Source organism: Belonocnema kinseyi, chromosome 8 (assembly GCF_010883055.1).
Source record: "Belonocnema kinseyi isolate 2016_QV_RU_SX_M_011 chromosome 8, B_treatae_v1, whole genome shotgun sequence".
Classification (NCBI taxonomy): Eukaryota; Metazoa; Arthropoda; class Insecta; order Hymenoptera; family Cynipidae; genus Belonocnema; species Belonocnema kinseyi.
Window position 1 is genome coordinate 51,539,260 of NC_046664.1, and position 23,642 is coordinate 51,562,901.

A 23,642-nucleotide genomic window follows, 5' to 3' on the forward strand; every position below is an offset into this window, starting at 1 on the left:
TGAACTAAAAAGTCATAAGCTGTTTCTCAAGAAACTTTTTTTTATAAACAAAAGTAGCTCGTTACTGCAACTTGCAGGGCTTATAAGAAAATTCTAAGAACTCTTCTTCTCAAAGTAATTCTTCTTTCGGGTAAAAATATGACAAGTTTAATTAAATGTATCCCAATTAAATCCATGTTGTACTGATAATATTCCGCTGATAAAAATATTGTATTTAAAAAATTATAGTTTATAAAACGTAATACAGTAGTATATCCTGTAATTGTAAAATACCTGTTTTAAAAATAATTATTTTTCCGATTAAATGTTTTTTTTCAGTATCAATAAAATTAGAGGGGAATCGGGTAGCCCCGACCACTTCTGATTTTAAATAAACTCTACTTTCTGTGAGCATAAATGAAAATTAGGTATAATCTTTCAATATTGTCCCAAGGTCTAAGTTTAAAAAAGTGCATTTTGTGAAATATGGACCAAACCTCTTATCAAATACTTAAAAAACTAAAAATAAAAATATGTTTGGTTTTGATTGATATACATAAGTTCAGTTTTAAACTACGCTGTCTGTAATTTTTGTTTGAAAATTTCAATTTTTTTATTTATTGGGGTTTTTTGTAACCGCACAATGATGTAGCCACCAATTCGTGTCGGGCACAACCGAATACATTTTTTCTGCTTAAATTTCATTTGCTTCGATCAAGAACTAAAAAATAAACTTTTTAATGAAATCCGTAACACATTAATTAAATTTTCAGAGAAAATATTCATTGCTAACCAACCAAAAACGATTTTTTTATTCAAATAGTTGAATGTTTTAAGAAACAGGAAAATCTTAGAATAAAAATGAATTTTTTAAACTAGTCAGATCAATTCTCAACCTAATATTTAAATTTTCAACGAAAAAGATACATTTATTACCAGAGAGTGATCTTCAGACCAAAAAAATTCAACAAAATTCTAGAATTAAAAAGCCAAAAAGGTGAATTATCCGCAAAACAGTTGAATTCCCTAAGAAAAAAGTTAAGTTTGCAAAAAAAAAGTTAATTTATAACCAAATAGTTTAATGTTCTACCAAACTGTTGAATTTTTTAATCAAGGACACGAATTTTCTACAATTAGTTGAATTGAACCAAGAAAATGAATGTTAAAAAAAGGGTGAATCGTCAACCAAGACAGAATACATTTCAACCGAAAATTTGCATTTTTAGCTCGCAAGTTTGAACGCGCCTATGGCACGCGACGGTTGAATCTCGCGCTTCGCGCTCGGATATTTATTCTTTGCCTTTTGAATGCTTGAAAAAAACTTGATCAAAAAGGTCTCTTTTAGATGGCAGTATTTATATGCGTCTCCATATTCTGAATTGTCTACTTAATTAATTATAGTCAAAGATTAAGTTTCTCAAAGCTCTGTAGGCTTTGAGGTACACATTCTCATCGTGACACTCGCGCTGCGCACTTGATTTCCGACAGACATTTGTAAATAGGTTTTGTTGGATTTTTTTCTCGTAACTTTCTTCGTTTTTCCACAAATTTTTTTGTATTTTACTTTTTTCAGCGTTATTTTTCACAAATAAAACAAAAAGTACGCGTCCTATCAATAAGTGATTCTTAACGAAATTGTAGATCTTTTTTGGGCTAAACATTTTTGTTCATTCTTTTTTTTTTGTATCCTACATAGTTTGTTCACAAAATGGAATTTTTTATTTTCCATTATTTTTTGTGCAATCAAAATTTGAATTTTCGATTTTTGAAGAAAATCCAAAAATTTTTTATGATAATCTTTTAGGGCTTTCAAAAAGAAATGTTTTTCTTCTCTTGACTTTTTTTCATATCGTGCGTTTTTCGGCTTCAAATTTTGATTTTCGGTTGATTAAAAAAATTTTGAAAACGCTATAACTCTGAGAATTTTTTTTTCATCGAAAAAAGTAATTAGGATAAATTGTTTGTTCTTCTCAATACTATAAATAACTGTACATAGAATTTTCAAATTCAAAAAAAAGTGGTCTCAAAAATTTTTTAAATGCTCTCACTTTTCGAATTTTTATCAAAAATGGCTGGTTAACGAACTCGTCCTTTCTTTTAGGACCTAGAAAAACTGTGCCAAAGATGGATTTGATTCGTTCATTTTTTCGAGAGTTATCGTGTTTACGGACGGACGACCGGACGGACAGACAGACAGACGCCATCGTGAAAACCTGATTTTCGGATTCAGGGGGTCTCGAAACGTGGAGATCCGTTGAAAAAGTGTGATGTCAAATTTCCGACAATTCTAATACTTTCTCAATCATAAATGATGAGAATGTAAAAAGGGGTGATTTCAAACAAAAGACATATATTCTCAAATAAATCCATGATTTTGTATCCAAATAGTTAATTTTTCAACTAGAAAATGTTACTTTTCAACCAGAAACGGAATGGTTACATCTTCAGTTGAAGAAATTAAGTCTTGAAAAACACGAATTTAACATTCATCAAACCGCTCAATCTTTGACCAAAAGGACAAATTTTGAACAAAATACGTGAATTATAAACCAAATTTTCGATGAATGTTTAACTAAAAAGGATCGATTTCAACGTAAACTCTTTAATTTTTAACCAAAAAATTGTTTTCATCTAAAAATGAAATAGTTAAAGCCAAAATATATCCTTTTTAGGATCTATTGATTTAATCGAAATTTTTGGCAAAAAAACGAAAAAAAGGAAAAGTTTTTGGAAACAGGGGAGAAAGAATAATTTAAAAAAAGAGGAAAAGTAGGAAATCAGGAAAAGAATGTGAATTTTAAAACATGAAATTGGTTTCAAATTTATTAAGTTATTTTTTAACAGCACCATTGCAGCGTCATCTTTCGAAAAATTCTCAAACTTTCTTAAAATCTATTATCAAGAAATGAACTAAACGCTATCTAAGTTTGTAATGTTACTTCCCCTATACCCGACCCCCGGTCATCATAATAATTTTCGGGACGACCTCCTCCCCCCTAAAAAATTGTTAATGTAGTTTATAATTGGCCCCTTATCTAGCGTTACATAAAAGCCAAGAAATTGAATAAAAATTAGGAATTCAAGGACAAATTAGCTTATCGACCTTCTAGCCTAATATGAACGAAAGCTAAGGATTTACTCATGCCGTAAAGTGAAGAAGAGAGTAACGTACTTACGAGCGGATAATGTACTTACTCAGCGAAGAAAAGGATTTGTGAGCTTGCACAAGTGAGCAGGGGTTTACATTGGTAGAAAATAGAAATATCATGAAAAGAGAAATACAGAGAACACGAATCTAGGCTATTTGATGATGTATTTTATAACATGTCTCCTTTTTCCAGATTATAGAATATAATTGTTAAGAACAACATTTTATATATTATGTTGAGAACATCTCTGTGTTCTGTTTTACATTCTCGTCATTTATGATTCAGAAAGTATTAGAATTGTCGGAAATTTGACATCACACTTTTTCAACGGATCTCCACGTTTCGAGACCCCCTGAATCCGAAAATCAGGTTATTACGATGGCGTCTGTCTGTCTGCCTGTCCGTTAGACCGTCCGTCCGTAAACACAATAACTTTCGAAAAAACGAACGAATCAAATTCATCTTTAGCACACCTTTTTTAGGTCCTAAAAGAAAGGACGAGTTCGTGAACCAGCTATTTTTGATGAAAAGTCAAAAAGTGAGCGCATTTTGAAAATGTTTAAGACCACTTTTTTCTGAAGTTGAAAATTCTATGTACGGATATTTATAGTATTAAAAAGAAGAAACAATTTATCCTAATGACTTTTTTCGATGAAATGAAAATTCTCAAAGTTATAGCGTTTTCAAAATTTTTTTAATCAACAGAACATCGAAAATTGAAGCCGAAAAACGCACGATATGAAAAAAAGTCAAGAGAAGAAAAACATTTCGTTTTGAAAGCCCTAAAAGATTATCATAAACAATTTTTGGATTTTCTTCAAAAATCGAAAATTCAAATTTTGATTGCACAAAAAATAATGGAAAATAAAAAATTCCATTTTGTGAACAAACTATGTAGGATACAAAAAAAAAGAATGAACAAAAATGTTTAGCCCAAAAAAGATCTACAATTTCGTTAAGAATCACTTCTTGATAGGACGCGTACTTTTTGTTTTATTCGTAAAAAATAACGTTGAAAAAAAATAAATTAAAAAAAAATGTGTGCAAAAATGACGAAAGTTACGAGAAAAAAAATCCAACAAAACCTGTTTACAAATTTCTGTTGGAAATCGAGCGCGCAGCGCGAGTGTCACAATGAGAATCTGTACATCAAAGCCTACAGAGCTTTGAGAAACTTAATCTTTGACTATACTTAATTAAGTAGACAATTCAGAATATGAAGACGCATATAAACACTGCCATCTAAAAGAGATCTTTTTGATAAAGTTTTTTTCAAGCATTCCAAATGCAAAGAATAAATATCCGAGCGGGAAGCGCGAGGTGTAAGTATGTTCGAGCGCGATGAGCTTATTATCGTTTATAATTATTATCGCTTATTACCTATTATCGAGCGTGAAGCGCGAGAGTCAATCGTCGCGCGCCCTAAGCGCGCTCAAACTTCCGAGCGCAGCGAGGCGCGGGCGTAACGCGCGATGAGAATGTGCCCACGTAGAGGGCAAATTTTTTCTCTAAAAATTAAAATACATCGAACTTATGCCAGAGTGATCACTCAAACTTTCAAAAAAAAAAAAATCCAAACTATTTAGCGGTTCTACCGGTCAAAAATTACATTTTTCCAGTTTGAAATTCAGACGTTTATAATTCTAATTATTCGATAACAATTGCTTTATAATATAAATTTTTAAAAGAATTATACAATTTAGAAAGCTAAAGTAAATTATATGATGTATATTATTTGTAAAAGTGGTTTCAAACTTCACAGCTCAACATGATCTCAAAAAAGTAGAAGTAGAGTGATTTTTTAATAATATAGTGGAGCAGGAGGGGACTGAATTCGTTTAAATGACATAGATATAGATACTATATTCCTAAGATCTCACGTCGAAATATTCTGCAATTTCAACCAATTAGTGGGAATTTTTACCAAAAATATGACTTTCCAAGAAAAGACATCAATTGTTCAAAAAACAATTCAATTTTCAACGAAATAATTAAATTTGCAAACAAATATTTGTATCTGTAACCTAAAGAGATGATTTCTGGGTCAATATTTAATAGTAGTCTTTTAAATTAAAAAAATTTAGCCTAAAAGATGAATTTTCAATTTAACAAAACATTCTGCCAACAAAATAGTTAAGTTTTCTAAAAACAAAGATGACTTATTAATAAAAATGAAAATTTTAAACAAAAGAGTTAAACTATCTTAACAAAAAATACTTTTTAAAAAAATAGTGGAATTTTCAACCAAATAGTATATTTCTTAACCAGGTGAGATTAACTCCCAACCAGCAATATATTAATAGTAGACTTTTAAAATAAAAAGAAACAACTTTCTTTAAAAAACAATAAATGTTTTTTCAAAATAAATAATAGACTTTTAGACTAAAAGATGTCATTTCTGAACCAAAAATATGATAGTAGATTTTTGTATTAAAAACAATTAAGATTCAACCATAAAAGATGAATTTTTATTCTAAAGGAGGAATTTTCGATTCAAAAAGACGTACTCGCAACAAAAAAAGTGGAATTTAAAAAATATACTTTTTAACAGGATAGTACAATTCTCGACAAAATAATAAAATTTTAAATGAAATACTTTAATTTGTAAGCAAATAGTAGAATTTGTAATCAAAAGAAAAGAATTTTGTATGAAATAATATATAATAGTAGTCTTTTCAATGAAAAAGATTTAACATTCAACCACAAAAGCTCAATGTTCAATCCAAATGGAAGGATTTTCGATCTAAAAAATAGTGCTATATACAGAACAGTTGAATTTTCGACCAACAAAGAGGACTTTTTAAAAAAAAAGTTGAATTTTCTATTAAATAGTATAATATTAAACGAATGAAGAATAATTCTGAGCGAAAAATATGAGAGTAGACTTTTAAATTGAAAAGGATTAACGTTCAACGAAAAGAGATGATTTTTCAACCAAAAAGGGTGACTTTCATATAAAAAGATAAATTTTCAATCTGAAAAAACGAATTTTCTATTCAAAAAGACGAATTTTGAACAAAACAGTCGAATTCGCGACTAGAAAAGATGATTTTTCAATCAATTAATTGAATTTTCAACAAATTAATTAAATTTCTAACTTAATAATAGAATATTAAACCAAAGGAGATGAATTCTAAATCAAAAATATCATGAGAGTCTTTTCAATTAAAAAGAATTAATTTTTAAACAAAAGAGATGATTTTTCAACTAAAAAGTAGAATTTTTAACCAAAAGACAAAATATAAAAAGTAAGCTTGTGGAACTCTCCAAATTCGATTTAGTATTTCTTGAAAATTTGGCTTTCAATTTATTTTCGGAAAATTTAGAGTCACTCTAAATTATAATTTAGTAGGTCAATTATTAGTTAATAACTATAGAAGTATTTGATATATTAAATACCTAAAAAGTAAGTTTTCCATCTCAAATATAAAAGGAACGTTAGTATTTGAACGATCCATCCCTCAACAAGAATTTTAAATTCTTAATCATATAGTAAAAAAGAAATATTAATTTTTAAATGTACCATTAAACTTAAACACTGAAATATTACAGGATCTTCGATATTTTAACGGAGATATTTGATGACACTGAGAAGAATTCTAAACACATTTTTTTCAAACAGCGAGACTATATTTATTGCAAAAGTAAAAAAAAATCTGAAAAATTTCCGATATTTAAACAAATTCCTGGCTATTTCAGGGCTTTATTCCGATCCTCAAATGCCATGCTAATTCCCGGTTTTCCAGGTCAGTGGCCACCCTGTACGCGCTAAAATATACAAACATAGAAAAGGAAAAGTTATCATTCAAATTAAAACAAAAATAATAAAAACCCGTAAAAAGATTTAATAAAATACCAGAGGAAAATATCGAAATACTTATTGAATTATAAAAGTTTAATTTGATTAATCTCCACACATCTTGAATCAATATTTTTATAAAATATATAGATTTTAATTCTCTTGTGACCGAATCTGTTTTATATTAGGCAGGTTCTAAACCAGGACGGCGTGAAAATACTAAAATTAATCGACTCGTTAGAGTTGAGGGGAAAAAACTTATGGAATGATGTCGGAAAACAAAATTTGGTGATGTTTAAAACGTTCCAAAGCCTTGAAAATTCAAAGTACCAAAATCAAAGAATTCCTACATCACGAAAAAAACTCTTCGAAAAAGCGAAATTGTAATGTTTTCTTAATTTAAGCTGAAGAAATTTCAAATTCAACATATTAAACTTGTCCCCAAATGTATGATATATACAATAAAAAGGTTTTTCGCAAATTTTCCAAAAATTCTAGATTAAGGAAAAAAACTGTTTTTGATATTTTTTTAATTTTTATTGGTGATTAGCAAATCTGTCAATAGTACAGACAATTTTCCGTAATTTTTGAACCAATAGGAAATTTCATTGAAATTTAAACTATTTTAATCTTCAAGTAAAAAAAGAGAACTATCAGACCTTATACACATAGAAGAAATCTTGTGAGTTTTAAGCAGGTTAAACTATTTTTTTGTACTGAAGAATTGTTTTCATAAAACTGAACTTTCGAGTTTTTCTTTTTTTAAATCTTGCTTCATTTTGAAGAAAAACGTAAAATTCATTGTTCAAAAAAAAATTCGCCTGGTCTGAAGAATGGTTTAGCCGGCATAAAACTAATGGGTTCCCTTCCTGTAATGCACAAAAACTTTTTCTAAATATTGCAAGAAATACAAAAGGTGCTATTTTCTGGAAAATCTTATTTATTTTTATCTTAGAATTTTTGAAGCACGGAAAGCAGATTTTCTGGAAAATTCCACCTTTTTTATTTGTGGCAATTTTTTAAAAAAGTTTTTGGTAATATACTGCAGTCCCGCTATAAAAGCCGTTTCGGGGGTACCCTTTATCTCCTTCATGCAATCTTGCGACTTGCCAACCCATAAACAATCAGGGCCTTCTGAATCATTTGTGTTGGAGTTTCGTCTCCAAATTTTGTTCTTGTTGTATTTTTGCCATTTTGGTTTCATATTGTCATGATAATCGTGAAAATGTTTGTTTTTGAAAGTCAAACTTTATATAAGCACTGATTTTTTAGTTTGTACGCACATATATAAACAAAATTCCGTCATTTCCCATTTATTTCTCGATTCGCAAACATTTTTCACGGCCAATAAAATAAAAAAATAAAACTCTAAGACTAAGTATTTTTTCATTTTAAGTAGTAAAAAAACAAACTAAAAATTGAAGAATTCAAATTTGAATTCTTGATTTTTAAACTTTTAAAGTTTTTTTATTGAGATACTTTGTAATTAAATGCCTAATAATATACACGTATAAAATGAAAAGTAGTGACATTTTTATATCAAACAAGCTTAAATGAAATGCAGATCATTTGTAAATTCAGAATTTTTAACTTTTATAAATTATAGATTTCCAAGTTTTAAATTAAATTCCAAAAATATAAATCCACGTTATCATTTCCAATGTTCTAAATTAAAGAATTAATCAATGAACTTTAACATTTTTTAAATTTTGTTATTTTCAGCAATGTTAAGCTGAAAGGATTGAAAATTAGAAATTTTGTTTTTTAACTGAATACTTCGTGAATTATATAATGAAATATTTTCATTCCAAACAGTCAAAACATCCCTGAAAATCATTTAAATTTCATTTCCAAATCTTGAGAAATCTAGAAGTTGTTTTTAACTTTTTCCAATTTAAAATTACTGTTGAAGTTTTTTCAGAACTTCTAAATATTTTAATAAGTAATAAATGGCGAAGGATAAATGCTTTTCATCCAAAATTTTCCACTGCAAATAATTTTAATTTTTAATTGTTTAAGACTTCAAGTCTGAATTTTAAAATTCTTTAAATTAAAAATGTCAGCGCAAAAATAACAATGGAAAATAGAAAAATTTTAAATTAAAAGATTTTGAAGCGATTTTCATGCGACAATTTTGCCACTGACTGAAAATGACTAAACCATTTTTAAGAGCATGAGGATTTTTTTGGATTTTTTTGTGAGGAAAGGGGACTTCGGGAAATTAGGAGAAGTTGAAGGAACATCGAGAAGGTAGCAGGGAATATCAGGAGAAAATAAGCAGAAGTAGGTAGGGGGAAGTTATGGAAATCGACGGGAGATGAAGTAGGGGAATTGTAATGAGAGAAGTGAGGAAGTGCGGGCCAGTAGGGGAAGTTAGGGTTAAGGAAGTAGAGAAGGGTTAAGGGGGGGGGGGAAGCGTAAGTAAAGGAACAAGTAAGGGGAGGGATAGTAGAGGAAGTATGGAAAGAAATAGGAGGAGAATTTATTATGGGAGAGGAGCAGAAGTAGTCGAAACGAGGGTGAGTAAGGGAGGGGGGATTCGAACGACTAAACTAACATCCTAATGCACTGCGATCCCATTTTTATAGGCGCACGGTATCTACATTCCAAATATTCCAAACTTTTTGAAAAAATTTTCTTCTTAATTCGGAAAAATATATTTCACCTGCATTTGTTTCAAAACAACATTTTGTCCTATGTATATTCGTTACAAATAAAATGAAATTTCTAATAATATTTAAAACCTATAATTGAAACTTTTATCAGGAAATGTCGGAACAGTTCGTTGTCAGATATTTATAAACATTTTCTACACTGGATTAGGTTCTCTCTATTCTCGAATGTATATGAGGAATATATTTCTAGAACAGTCACGATTATAGGTACTTTCCTTCGACCCAAACATTTCTCTCTATTGTACAAATTTTCAATAAAACGTCAAGCTTTCGAAGTAAACAAATGTCTTATGCTCCAACCAAACGAGTAAGAATAGTTTTAACTTATAACTTGCATAAACTAACGTTGCCACATGAAAAGGTTCATTAGTTTGCCTGTGAATAATCTCCTTTATAGGTAGGAATCTCGTCACGTAACCCACTCGTCACATTGTCGTAACAGTTCAAAGACAGTAGCCTGATTACGATTATCTTGGGCATTTCATCAATAACCTGGACACTTTTCGTTTAAACTTTAAATGACAAATAATTTATAATAAAAATTTTTAATGTCAAATAATTATTTATATTGTAAATTTTTTTGAATACTTGAATTAGAGCTTAAATTAGTTTTTGAGGCATGTGACCTGAGAACAGGGAAATAAGTATCATTCCTTCATTTCTAAAGTTGTATACATATAATTTTTCTATGATTCTTGAGAAATTTGAAAAAGATTGTTGAATATTTTTAATGTGTCAGTTTGAAAGGTTTAGGACTTTTAGAAATTCGGCAGAAATTTAAAAATATTTGGTAAAATTTCGAAAATCTGTTCAAGTTTTGAAATCTTATTAATTACTAGTGTTGCTGAATTTTTCATAAAACTAACCGGCCAATAGAACGCCAGGCTTAATATTACAGTATATCCCGTAATTATAGAAACTTCGCATTCTTAATCTCTTCAAGACTTCTGAAATTCCCAAATACCATTGACACTGCTAATTTTACTAAAAAGTTTTTAAATTTAGCATGATAACAAAAATTGTCCAGAATCTTCCGGATTCTTCTTTGACAATTTGGGTAATCTTCTAAAATGGTTTACATCTTTTTAAATATCTCTTAAATTTAATTATTTAAAATAAAAAGTAACTTTAAATCTTCCTAGGAATTAAAAAATTGTGATTCTTTGCAACTGTTTAAAATAATGAAAAAGCTGTTTTCGGAGTGATGATAAATCTACGTTTTGTTTTAGATTTAAAACAAATTATTTTTAAATATTCTAAATATAATTTGAAGTACTTTAGATTCCCTACAAAATGTTAGAATCCTGAAAAATTGTCTTAATATCTTCTATATTATTTTTCCACATATTTGGAAATATTCAAAATTTAAATTAATCTTTTAAATCAAAATCTTGATAATTTGTCTTGTTACCAGAAATCGTATTTTTATATTAAGATATTCTATGTTTTTGTCCTCAATTTTATTTTTATCGTCTCTTTAAAAGTGTGAAAACGATTTACAAATTATAGTGTGGTAGCAAAATGTTAAGATCAGAATTATTTCCCAATATTAAAAAAATAATTTACAATTACAATTTTCTCTTTTATCCATAAAGTTTTTAAACATTTAGAAATCAATTTTATCATAAAATAAAATTCCTTATTTGGAAATTTTCATTCAGAAAATTGATGGTGCAGAAAATTCGTAATCCTTATCAATATATAAGCGAGTATATAAGCTAATTGAAAATAGCCACTATAAGTCATTTTCACGCAGTGTCGCAACTGATCAAGTTTTTGAAAATAATACATGCGAGATCTCATAACTACAACTTTTTAAGAAAAGTATTCACGTCTTTGCAAATATTTCAATTTTGTTGCAAAACGAATTGTTTACATAAATAGTAGAAACATAAACCGGCCAAGTTTTTATAAAAAAAATATTCAAGATATACGTAGTAGGGGTACTTTTTTACATTTTAAACAATAAGAAAATTCCTTACTGAAAAATTAGCTGGTTATGAATTTGACTCCTGAAAGTTTGGCGGGCCACTAACGATGTCGAAAGTCAGATAGTTATATATACCCAACATGATGAAGACCATCAGAGACTGAACCAATGGGCAAAAGTAATCACTCTCAACAGAAAAGGAAAAGAGTAGAGTGGAAGAGGAGATTTCACTGGGGGAGAAGTCGTTTGACAAAACTTTGTTCATTTCTGTCAAGAGTGCCAAGTAATTCGAGTTAATGTAACTTCCATCCCTTTTCCCTGCCTTCTTTAAGGAAGGGCATAAAATACTGAAATTTATTGAGTAGTGGACAACAAGAATTTCACTTAACACAATAATATAATTAAACCATTCTTCATGCTTACTATTGTTATCTCAATTCTAGAAATAACAACTTTTAACATACTTTTTGTAAAATATATTCGAGAATAGGATGCGAAGCATAAAAATTAGTAAATGTAGGCATCACGCACCTACAAAAAAGGGCTTCGTTGCCTATTAGTACGTTAATTAAGTCGTCTAAACCTACATTTCCCATACTTTCCCTCTTCTACTTTCTCACCTTCACGTCACCAATCTCCCTTTTTTTCCTAACTTCTTCCTTCACTACTTCTCCCTCTCCTCACTTTCCTCACTAACAATCCCCTTTCTTAGCCGTCACTTCCCCTCCCTTACTCAGTATCATTTCTAATAACTTTTCCCACTTCCCCTCACTTACACTCACTTCAACTACTCTCAATCCCTAATTTTGTCCAATTTCCCTTTGCGATCACTACTTCTCCTCCCCTTGTGTTGCAGCACTTCCCCTACTTACCCTCTAAAAATTTTCCCTCACTGCCTCAAGTTTCTCTAATTTTCCCTAGACGTTTTTATTTCCCCTCACTTCTCCTACTTTCCCTCCCATAATTTCCCCTTACTTTCCCTTCCCTAATTTCCTCTTACATTCTACATAATATCACATCACTTCCCCTTCCCTAATTTCTCCTTACTTCGCCTACTTCTCTCCCTTATTTCCCGTCACTTCCTCACCCTAAAAAAATGAATGGCCGGCGGACACCCGACGGAAACTATGATAGTAAAAGAATTTCTGACCGGGGCTACGGAACTCTAAATTTTTTTATATTTCGTTCTAGGAATTTATTAATTACTAGCAGTAAATCCAGTACGAATTAATTACACAATTATCACGCGGATATAACGGTGCTATTTCGGTCGCGTCCACATATTACGTGACGCTATTTTTAGTGATTTTTGACTCACCCCTCCCTCTTGAGACAATTTTGGACTTTCTGGTGAGTCTACTCTTAAAATTTCATGTGGCACTGAAAATCTACCCACCCCCCTCTAATTTTAAATACGAAATATAGATGTAAATATTTTACGTAAAACATCAAGCAAACAACGAGTAATGAGTTAAAACTATCTGATACTAGTATAATAATGCTTTTAATTGAACTTTTATGCATTTTTTTATTTTAAAACATTGATATGTGTAATTTAAATATTGACTTCGATTGCATATAACCTTAGGAGGTTAGGGGCCATCCATAAACTAATGGATCAATTTTAGGGGGGATTTAGTACATTTTTCCAGATGATAAATTTTAAGAAGTTAGCGAATTCTTTTGTTTCCTGTTTTCAATCAACTTCCCCTTTTTCTTATTTTTTGATTGAATAGTTTAACGTTATATTTTTGGTTCGGAATTCGCCTAATTTGGTTGTATATTCTACTAGTTGATTAAAATTTGAATTATTTTGTTGAAAATGAAATAATTTTCTTAAAAAGTCAACTTTTTTGGACAAACGTTCAACTACTTAGGTAAAAGTTAAACTTTCTTATAAACTCTTTTTTTAAAAATTTATCTCATTCCTTGACAATTTAACTATTTTGTTGAAATTTCTCTTAATTTTTGGTTTAAAAATGAATGCACTTCACTGAAAATGTAACTATTCGATTTTTGGTTGAATATTGAGATTTTTTATGAAAAATTGATTCTTTCTGCGGGAAATTCATGCATTTTGTTAAAAGTTCGTCTTTTCTCAAATTAAAATATTTTTTTGTTAAAAGCGTAACTGTTTTGAAAATAATCGTCTTTTTGTCTTGTAAATTCAATAATTTGTTGAAAAATTCAATTGCTTCATAGAAAATAAACTTTTTTATTTAAAATTCATCATTTTAGTTCAAAATTCGACTATTTTGTAGAAAATTCAACAAATTTATTTAATTAAACTATTTTGTTAGAAATTTTGTTTTCATTGATTAAAAATAATTATTTGTCTGAAAATTTACCAATTCTATTTTCGGTTCAAAATGTATCCTTTATAAAATAAAAATTCAACAATTACGTTAAAATTTATCTTCCTTGATTAAAGAAATAAGTTTCTTGTTGAAAAATTATCTAGCCTATTTTAAACATTCGACTTTTTAACTTTAACTTTTTGAATTTTATTTTTTTTTATAGAAAGTAACATTTGGTAGAAGAAGGCAGTCACGAATTCAACTGTTTTGTTAGAAATTCGTACTTTTGAACTTTATTTCTCAACAATCATTATTATTAGAAACAATAAATATTTTTTGAAATAGTTCAAAATAAACTTAAGCTTAAACTACTGACAACTAAATGAATAAAACAAACACTTACTAGTTGAACATTTTAAAATCAATTAATTCAAACTTGAAAAGTTAAAAATGAAACAATTCCAATCTTCGTTCAAAAATTGAAGAATTCCTTAATTAGGATATTTAAATTAAGTCGTTAGAAATTATTAATTTTGAAGTTAAGCCTCACTTATTTTAACATCAAACCATTTTAATCTAAAGTGAAAAAATCACTAGCATCAAAATAAAACGCAAAGCGTTTCAATGCAAGGAGCAACATCATGTTAAAGACAATTATATAAGATGTCAAACTGGCGTATACTAATCATCCTAATAACTGTCATATTTTATTAACATGATTGAACCAAACAAACTTTGTTTCATTACGCAAAATATTTAATCGACCCAGCCAATCAACCATACTTTATGATTAAACCAACAACATTTTTTTTAATGAACGAAATCATTTTTTGATTTTTGACAAAGTGCATGAATGACTTGAAGGATTATTATTAATGATTATATTAAATTTATTGATTCACTATATTCTTTTGATTTTCATCAAAAACATGTTTAAAACATCTTTTTTATATTTAAAAAATATATATAATCCAAACAAATACAAATTCATTCTAGGGCTTAACTTACATTATAAAATTGTTGGCAATGGAAGCTATTCTAAACACAAAAAAGGTTGAATTTGGAATTACGATAATGCAGGTTAGAATAATTATCATTGAAAGTAAGACTGATTTTAAATTTTGTATAGTTTTCTCCAGGTGATAGCTACAATAAGAAGTATAATTAAAATGCATAAAACTAAAATTATATCAAGCATATTTTCATATTATCTTGAGTTTTTTTTTAACAATTGTAGAAACTCATACACAATTATTGTAAAGTAATTTGCGAGCATGACGTGGATAATACACTAAATCAACAAAGAAATTATACATGCCTAATCCGTTAACCCTAGCAAAACAATAATCAGTTGTTAGTCAGGTGGTTTACAATTGGGGCATGGTTTTGATTCGATAAATACCCCGAAATTTAACGATGAAAGCACTCCAATTATGTTTTGCAATATTTATTTTAATTGTTAAGAAAGAATGCTCACTGTATGAACTGAAACCCAATTAATTTGCTTTCAATGTTCGTATTTCTCAATATGAACCAATTATGGTTCCATTTTTTTTCATTCCATTTTGACGCCGTTTTTTCGTTGAAAATGACACTTTATTTTGTTCTGTGTCAATAGATATATTCTTTTAATATGTTATATTTCAATTGTAAAATATGTTGTATTTCCATAAACTAGGAAAATATCATTAAACCTTTTTCCAATAAAATTCATATAGCTAATTGAAATACTTCCTCTCATTTATTTATTTAGATAGAAAACAAATCTTTTTATTTAAATGAAATTACTCTGTAATTTTTTGGTTCCTCAGACTCAAAATGAAATCTATGTCAAATTTATAAAAAAAATAAATTCATGGTAATCTGTTTTTTACAGAAAAGAAGAAGCAATTGCGTGCAATTCTTGGGAAATTCTATCCCGGAACTGCACAAATATAGATAGGTGACCTCATTGTTTTATCCCCAAGTATTTTCATTATCATTGAATAATATCATTTAAAGTGTTTACTTCCACTGAATTTATGGAAATTCTATAATTATTTTTATCTAATTTTAAAACTGACAATCTTAGAAACTAGTCACATCGTTTTGAATGTCAAATCTCTAACCTTCAACCAGAAAAGACTCCAGTTGTCAGATTTACTTTTTGAAAAAATCTTGTTTGAAGATATATCAACGTCAAAATTCTCAGGTTCTGATTTTCATGGGCGGAAAAGTAAAACTTTGATCCATGCTTAATCTCATGATAAATTTTCAGATGTAAGCAGTTTAAAATACATGAACTTGCAACACTTATTGAACCAAAACGTACGAAATTGCTACACTTAATGGACCAAAATACATGATTTTCAGAAATTCGAAATATTACATTATTATTTTTATTAAGACGCTTAAAACATAATCAATTTTATCTATACAATAAAAATTATGATATATTTTTTACATAAGATAAAATTGTACGATATGGCGTTATTAAAAAACATTAGTTTTCAATTTTTATCAAATTTAAGATCTAACAATTGATTATTTTTCAATGTAACATCCCTTAAAGTTATAACTTTAAAAAAAGAGTTATCCCCCATTTTAACTTTTTTTATCACATTTCTTTTCCCTTTCCTTCATCCTTAGAGAAGAAAGAATTGTCTTTTAAAGCATAATAATTGGCTTTAGGAAAAAAGAAAAATTATGCAGTATAACTTTTTGTAGCAATTATTTCTTGAAGAAGGTATAGTACTTAAAATAATCCTGAATTTAATAGTTTTGGAAGATCAATTAAATTAATTATTTGCTTAAAAAGAAGGTTTTGTAAAGGAAAAGCAAAAAATATGTATATCCCGCGTGAAAAAAGTTTGCATGGCTCAAGCATGGCAAGACACTTGGAAATATCTGGCTGAAGCATGTATCACGGCTGAATGGCAGCATGGCGCAAGACTTGATCCGGTCCGTTTCCCATGCTTAGGACACGTTAAACAAAAATGAATATTCTTAAGAACATATAAGTGTCAGAGAAAATTAATCTGAGTGAAAAAGCAAAATATTAGGTTTGCCAATAGCCGACACATCTCTAAATGGTAAGTTCGCTACCCGGGTGCACCGGTTCGCGCACCAGGTACAGTAGCATATATTCTACGAGAACTTCTTATGAATTTAAATTGTGCCAATTATCAAAATAATTACCATTAGTAAGTCGATGATCCGTGTGAATCTAGTCGCGCACTAGGTAGCTTAGCACGTATTCTACGAGAATTTTTTCAAAATGAAGATTGTTTAAACAGCCAAAATTACTAAAAATTGTGAGCCGGTGATCCGGGTGTACCAGATCGAGCACCAGGTAGTATAATACGTTTTCTACGAGACCTTTTTAAAGATTTAAATTTTGGGAATAATGAAAACAATTTCAAATGGCCAGTCGACGACTCGGGTGCACCAGGTCGCGCCCCAAGTATCTTATTACGTATTATACGAGAACTTTTTCAAAATTGATATTGTTTCAACAGCCAAAATTACTACAAATTGTGTTTCAACGACCCGGGTGCACCAGGTCAAGCACCAGGTAGTATAATACGTAATCTACGAGAATTTTTTAAAAATTTAAATTTTGTGAATATCGAAAACAATTCCAAGTGGTCAGTCAACGACCCGGGTGCACCAGGGTTGTCGACACACAATTTTTAATAATTTTGGCTGTTGGAACAATATCAATTTTGAAAAAGTTCTCGTAGAATACGTAATAAGATACCTGGGGCGCGACCTGGTGCACCCGAGTCGTCGACTGACCACTTGAAATTGTTTTCATTATTCACAAAATTTAAATTTTTTAAAAATTCTCGTAGATTACGTATTATGCTACCTGGTGCTTGACCTGGTGCACCCGGGTCGTCGACACACAATTTTTAGTAATTTTGGCTGTTGAAACAATATCAATTTTGAAAAAGTTCTCGTAGAATACGTAATAAGATACCAGGGGCGCGACCTGGTGCACCCGAGTCGTCGACTGGCCATTTGAAATTGTTTTCATTATTCACAAAATTTAAATTTTTAAAAAGGTCTCGTAGAATACATATTATACTACCTGGTGATCGATCTGGTGCACCCGGATCGTCGGCTCACAATTTTTAGTAATTTTGGCTGTTTAAACAATCTTCATTTTGAAAAAATTCTCGTAGAATACGTGCTAAGCTACCTAGTGCGCGACTAGATTCACACGGATCATCGACTTACTAATGGTAATTATTTTGACAATTGGCACAATTTAAATTCATAAGAAGTTCTCGTAGAATATATGCTATAGTACCTGGTGCGCGAACCGGTGCACCCGGGTAGCGAACTTACCATTTAGAGACGTGTCGGCTATTGGCAAACCTAATATTTTTATTTTTCACTCAGGTATTTAGCCGTAAACCATGCTTCAGCCAGATATTTCCAAGTGTCTTTCCATGCTTGAACCATGCAAACTTTTTTCGCGCGGGATGAAAAAAATAATAAGGGATAACTTTTCATCAAAAAGTTATAACTTTTAGGGTTTATAAAAAAATCTTTTCTTTCAATGGGTCTAATCTCAGGGGGCAAAACCTTTCTAATAAAAAAATGTTTTAAAGTTTAAGTTTTCTAAAAAACAGAAATGTAAGTATTTTGAAAATCTCTCATCGTAGAATTGTGCCTTGTGAAAAATGAATTAGGTTGAGTATTGCCTTGAGGCAAAATATGTCAGATTTTAATTTTCTGTTCTGGCATATTTGATCCTGAATGTAATTTCTTTGTCGGCGGGATTCTAAAGAATCCCAAAGAATTCTAGGTTTCTCTTAGCAAGTTTAAAAATTCATTTGCCACAAAATATGACAGATATAAAATCAAAGGGTGATATTTGTGACAGATGGAGGTTATGTTTGAACTCTATAAACCCCCTCCCTCCCAACGGACAGGGTGACGAATCTCATTAAATAGAAAATAGAACATTCAAGTATGCCCCAATTGCATGCCTAACCTTATTTTATCAACAAAAGTATATTATTTCGGGACTTCGGTACTTTTATTTCTAGAAAAGGGTCGGCAATTTAACCCGTGAAGGAATGTGACAAACATTTTTACCGTCTTGTATATAATTCTCTGGCAGCGAAAAATATGCCGGAAGAGAAAATTAAAGTACTATAAGAAAATATATACCAGAAGCGAACACATAAGAAATAAATGATTCCATTATTTTTATTTTCTATAAAAAAAAAAATAATAATTCACATCACAGTAAACCCCAGGAATAAATTTTATCTTTCAAAAATATAAAAACGTTGCATCACGTTTATCTAACGAAAGATAAAATTTATCTGAAAAAAGATCAAATTTATCTAAAAAAAAGATCAAGTTTATCTGACGTAAATGTTTTTTTGACATAGGTGATATGTCAGACGGCTGGGTCAATTTTCACAGGAAAAATGTCCTTCCCAAATTTCAAAATCCTCGCGGTATTTAATTTTAAATATTCTTACTTTATTTCACTAATTTTAAACCCAAAAATCACTCACCTACACTTACTGAATACACAGTCTGCACTTTGTTTATTTTATACTAAATAGTGTTTGTTTCCAATTTTTGAAGTCTACATCAGAGTCGATAGAAAACTGAAGATTTGTTCAACAAAAGTAAGGGACTGAAGTTGGCTGAGGGTTCTTACTCAGACATCTTCAGTCCCTTACTTTTGTCTGACATAACCTATGTCAAAAAAATATTTACGTCAGATGAACTTTATCTCTTTTTCAGATAAATTTTATCTTTCGTTAGATAAATGTGATGCAACGTTTTCATCGTTTTGAAAGATACAATTTATTCCTGGGGTTTACTGCGATGCTTTACAGATTCATATCATCCCCCTGAAAATTAATCTGCACTAGAAATAATTTAACACACATTGTTTCTTTTTCGTTTACAATATATTTTTGAGGTTATACAATTAAAAATGTATTGGTGGATAGATTAGCATTTTTTCTTTAAAACATTAAAAACACGTGTTCATTTATTTACCAAAAGTTAAAATTTCGAGGGGTCGCCCAAGTTAAAACAAAATATTTGTTTTAAACAACTGGAAGTATCTTTATTATTGATTTAGTTTTTGAAGAAATACGGCAAAACCTAGAAATGATTAAAAGCCGACAAATGGTTCCTCTTCTTTTAGAAACTGTTCCCATATGCTGATAATAGTTCAAATGTGTATTAACATATTTGAATATTTAAATAGACCATATATAATTAATACTCTCGGAAGTCGGTCGGGAAAAGTGAAGCAGCCGAAGCAGCAGCGAGTGGTAAAGTTTTCTCGGAATAGCACGAATTCGCGATGCCGTCTAAAAAACGAAGAAGACAGCGGATTCTGGCACTACCCGGTGGGCATTGCGGGCCGATCCAACAAAACCCGGCCGGCTCCTAAATATAGAAGAACTACTCGCTTTACTCACCGAGTATGAGTAGCAGCAGAACTTGTTGCGGGAGCCGAGCCACCATTGTAGACTCCTCCTCTCGCACATTTATGAATTCAAATCGAGCACCTCCACCGTTCCTCGATTTCACTATCACTATCACCAATACCCGGCGAACCAACATTCACCTCAGATTTCTTCAATTTTTTGTCCCACACTGCCTCCAATTTCAGAAAAACATACTACTTTTCCGTGGAATCGTTTTGGCAACGACCGCTGCGTCTCTTCCACTTCACGAGGACAGGAAAATTCACCATTGGTCTTTGAAAAAAGATCCCACCGATTTATTTGACTCCCACTAGTCTCACTGCACAAACATCTCACTTCTACTCCTATTTCTCTTCACTTTTACGCGCACCACTTCTCCACTCAAAGCTCTCGTAGACTAGACTCCTTGTCACGAGTAACGCCCTGCACATGGGTATGCGAACATAAATCTTCAAACATTTTCCAAGTCTCTTTTTTGGGATTTTATCAAAGTTTCACATCATGGAAAAGAGGGTAAATAAAATTGTATCTGTTGACATTAAGAAAAAAGAATTAATAAATAATAATTAAGACTGTAATAATTTCATTGATGATGGCATCATGTATCATTAAACCAGACTATCAGTGATAGATGATGGAATTTTCATAAATGAGGTTGATCTGCAGCCATTCTCAGAATTAAAACAATTTTCACGTTACAGTAAATCTGAAGGTATCAATTTGAGCTGCTACAGTATGATTCAAAAATGTAACACTCTTGTTTTTTTTTCTTTATGTTGGTACAGATTTTCGTACCACTTGAATACCGCTACATCAGAAACAATACCTTCAGATTTACTGTGATTCTTTCGATTTGTTACAAGCTTTTGATTAAGACAATCTTCAAATTTGGGACTATCATCATATTTTGTATCATCCTCAGATTTAAAACTATTTTTATCTTTGACCTATAATTAAGATATAAACCCGCTCTTATAATTAGAACCATCATCTTTGTCTCTATAATTAGAATAGACCCATTTCTTAAAATTGAAACCATTTTTTAATTTCTAATTTTTAGACTTAAGAAAATTCTGAGGAATAAAAACATCTTCTGAGTGAAAATCATGATTACTTTTAGAATAATGTTGTTTTCCCTTCTCCGATGCTTAGCCATTAAGAAACATGGTATCCACCTTCTCAGACTAGGAACCACCTTTAGATCTGAAACCGTCTTTTCACCACAATTTTCACATTTTCAGCTTTAGAATACTACAATTTTACATTTCCCCATAGATTGCTCAGAATTATTACTATAATTAGATTACAAGGTATTGTACGATCTTGAACCATCGTCAGATTATATCGTCCATAAATATGAAAACATCCCCAGATTTGAAACCAGCTTCAAATCTAGACCCAACATTCGATTTTGGACTATTTTTTCAATTTGGAACTAAACTTTGATTCCCTTTCTCAGATTCCTAACTATCAACAGATTTGGTGATGCTTAAACAGTCTCAAAGTTCAAATCACCTTAAAATTAGTAAGCAAGAATTTTGAAACCATCCTCAAGTTTGGCACGATTCTAATAAATTTAACGAATTAACTATTCTCGTATATTTAAACCAATTCACTTATTTTTCGACCTAAACGTCTGAGTGTCACCAAATATTTTTTTAAGCCATAGCGATGTTTTTATAAATTAAAAAATACTGATGGTACAATGTTTTAAAGGATCTTCCACTAAGATTTTATTGAATTAATAAAAATTATCAGCAGACTTTTTATTTGTCAATTTCACGTTTTTTCCGATATTATCTTTCAGCTTTTTTCCCTAGGCATCGAACTGTAAAAAAATAACAAAAAGTTAAAGTTACTTGTAGACTATCTTGTAGCCAAAGAAAGAAGAAAAGAATTTATTAAAAAGAACTTTCAAGATATGTATTAAAAGTAATTTTAAATCTTTAGAATTTCTATATTTATTGGAAGTTAAAAATTCTTTTTAAAAAATTCACACTTCTCGCACCTCTAGCAAATAAAAAAAATCATTAAAGAAAATCTTTTACGACTTTTAAAATATTTTCCGGTCCTGATATTATTAAATTCAATTTTGTTTCTTTGTTAAAAGCACTTTCAAGTCAATGAAATATAAATTATATTAAGTTTTCAAAAATTTCCTAATAAATTTTTATCCGCAGAAAACAATGAAAGATATTCAAAATTACATATAATTAGTTTTGAAAAAATTGCTAATTCTATCGCTGCTAGTTTAATATTTATAATTAAGATTTTTAATGAATTAAATAAGATATTTCATTTTATTTTATTCAAATTTAAAGGCCTGTTCTTTTTGAAAGAACATAATTGCTTTTACAAATTACACAAAGTCAAAAATGAACTTTACATTAGTGAAAAATCTTTTGATCACGTTTGAAGAGAAAGCTGAGAACAATCTTATAAAGGGTCAATCTTATAAAAGAAAGGATAAAGAGAGGCGCCCTTTCCTAAGATCCAATATCCTTAGATCCTGTCGAGGTTTCGCCGCAAAAGTGTTAAAAGGTGAGCTAAATTGAAAAACCGATAAACCCTCTATGGCTTAAGTTATCTAGCCTCGAAACTAGTCCCTCTTTTATGGCAACCTAAGGTCCAATGAACCAATTAGACATCTTTCCGATTTCACAATATAGCTGTTAAAAAATACTAGAAAATTAAAATGTTCTGATTATTAAAATTAAAACTGATTTACTGCTTTTGATTTTTTACTTCAGAATAAATACACTCTGGGTTTACTAAAGAAAAAATGTGCTTATATTTCACGTACCTCTGTGAAAGGTAAAATGAATTAAATATAACGTTCATAAAAATATGACCAAGCAGAGAAATGGAGAATACTTGAACATCAACCAATATTAATATAATCTTCGATATGACGTATCAGAAAGCAAAAAAATTCTTTTCGTATATTTGTACCAACAGGATAGAGTCGAAAAATATAAAATATTCTGGAATGTGAGTAAATTCTTCATTTCAATATTGATTAAAACCAGTTTTGCCGTAACTGCCCCTTAGAAATGATTCACGATAACTAAAAAATCATTTGCTTATTATATTTTCAATTTTAATGCCATCACAACCTTAATTAACTTTCACAAGCGTGATTTTCCAATCAACATTATCGATAATCAAAAATTTATTGACTACAAACATTGTTACGTAAATAGAGATTGTGTTTAAATTATTCCATCCTTAATTTGCACAATACCAACATTTTCCATCGTTGAAATATACAATATTAATTTGACATATTTATGGAAAATAGTAGAAAAATATTCATTATGTAAAACTGTCATTTTTTTATTGTAAATTTATCATAACT

At 29.9% G+C, this 23,642-nt stretch overlaps 1 protein-coding gene across 1 annotated transcript in view; it reads right to left on the bottom strand.

The window, feature by feature from the left end:
• LOC117178493 overlaps positions 1 to 20,707 on the bottom strand; it is a 455,271-nt gene extending 434,564 nt beyond the window's left edge. The window contains exon 1 of the mRNA XM_033369920.1: positions 20,276 to 20,707. Within this exon, the coding sequence (XP_033225811.1) occupies positions 20,276 to 20,420 (145 nt within the window). The 5' untranslated portion in view covers positions 20,421 to 20,707. The remainder of the gene's footprint in view (positions 1 to 20,275) is intronic.
• Between the last annotated feature and the right edge of the window lie 2,935 nt (positions 20,708 to 23,642).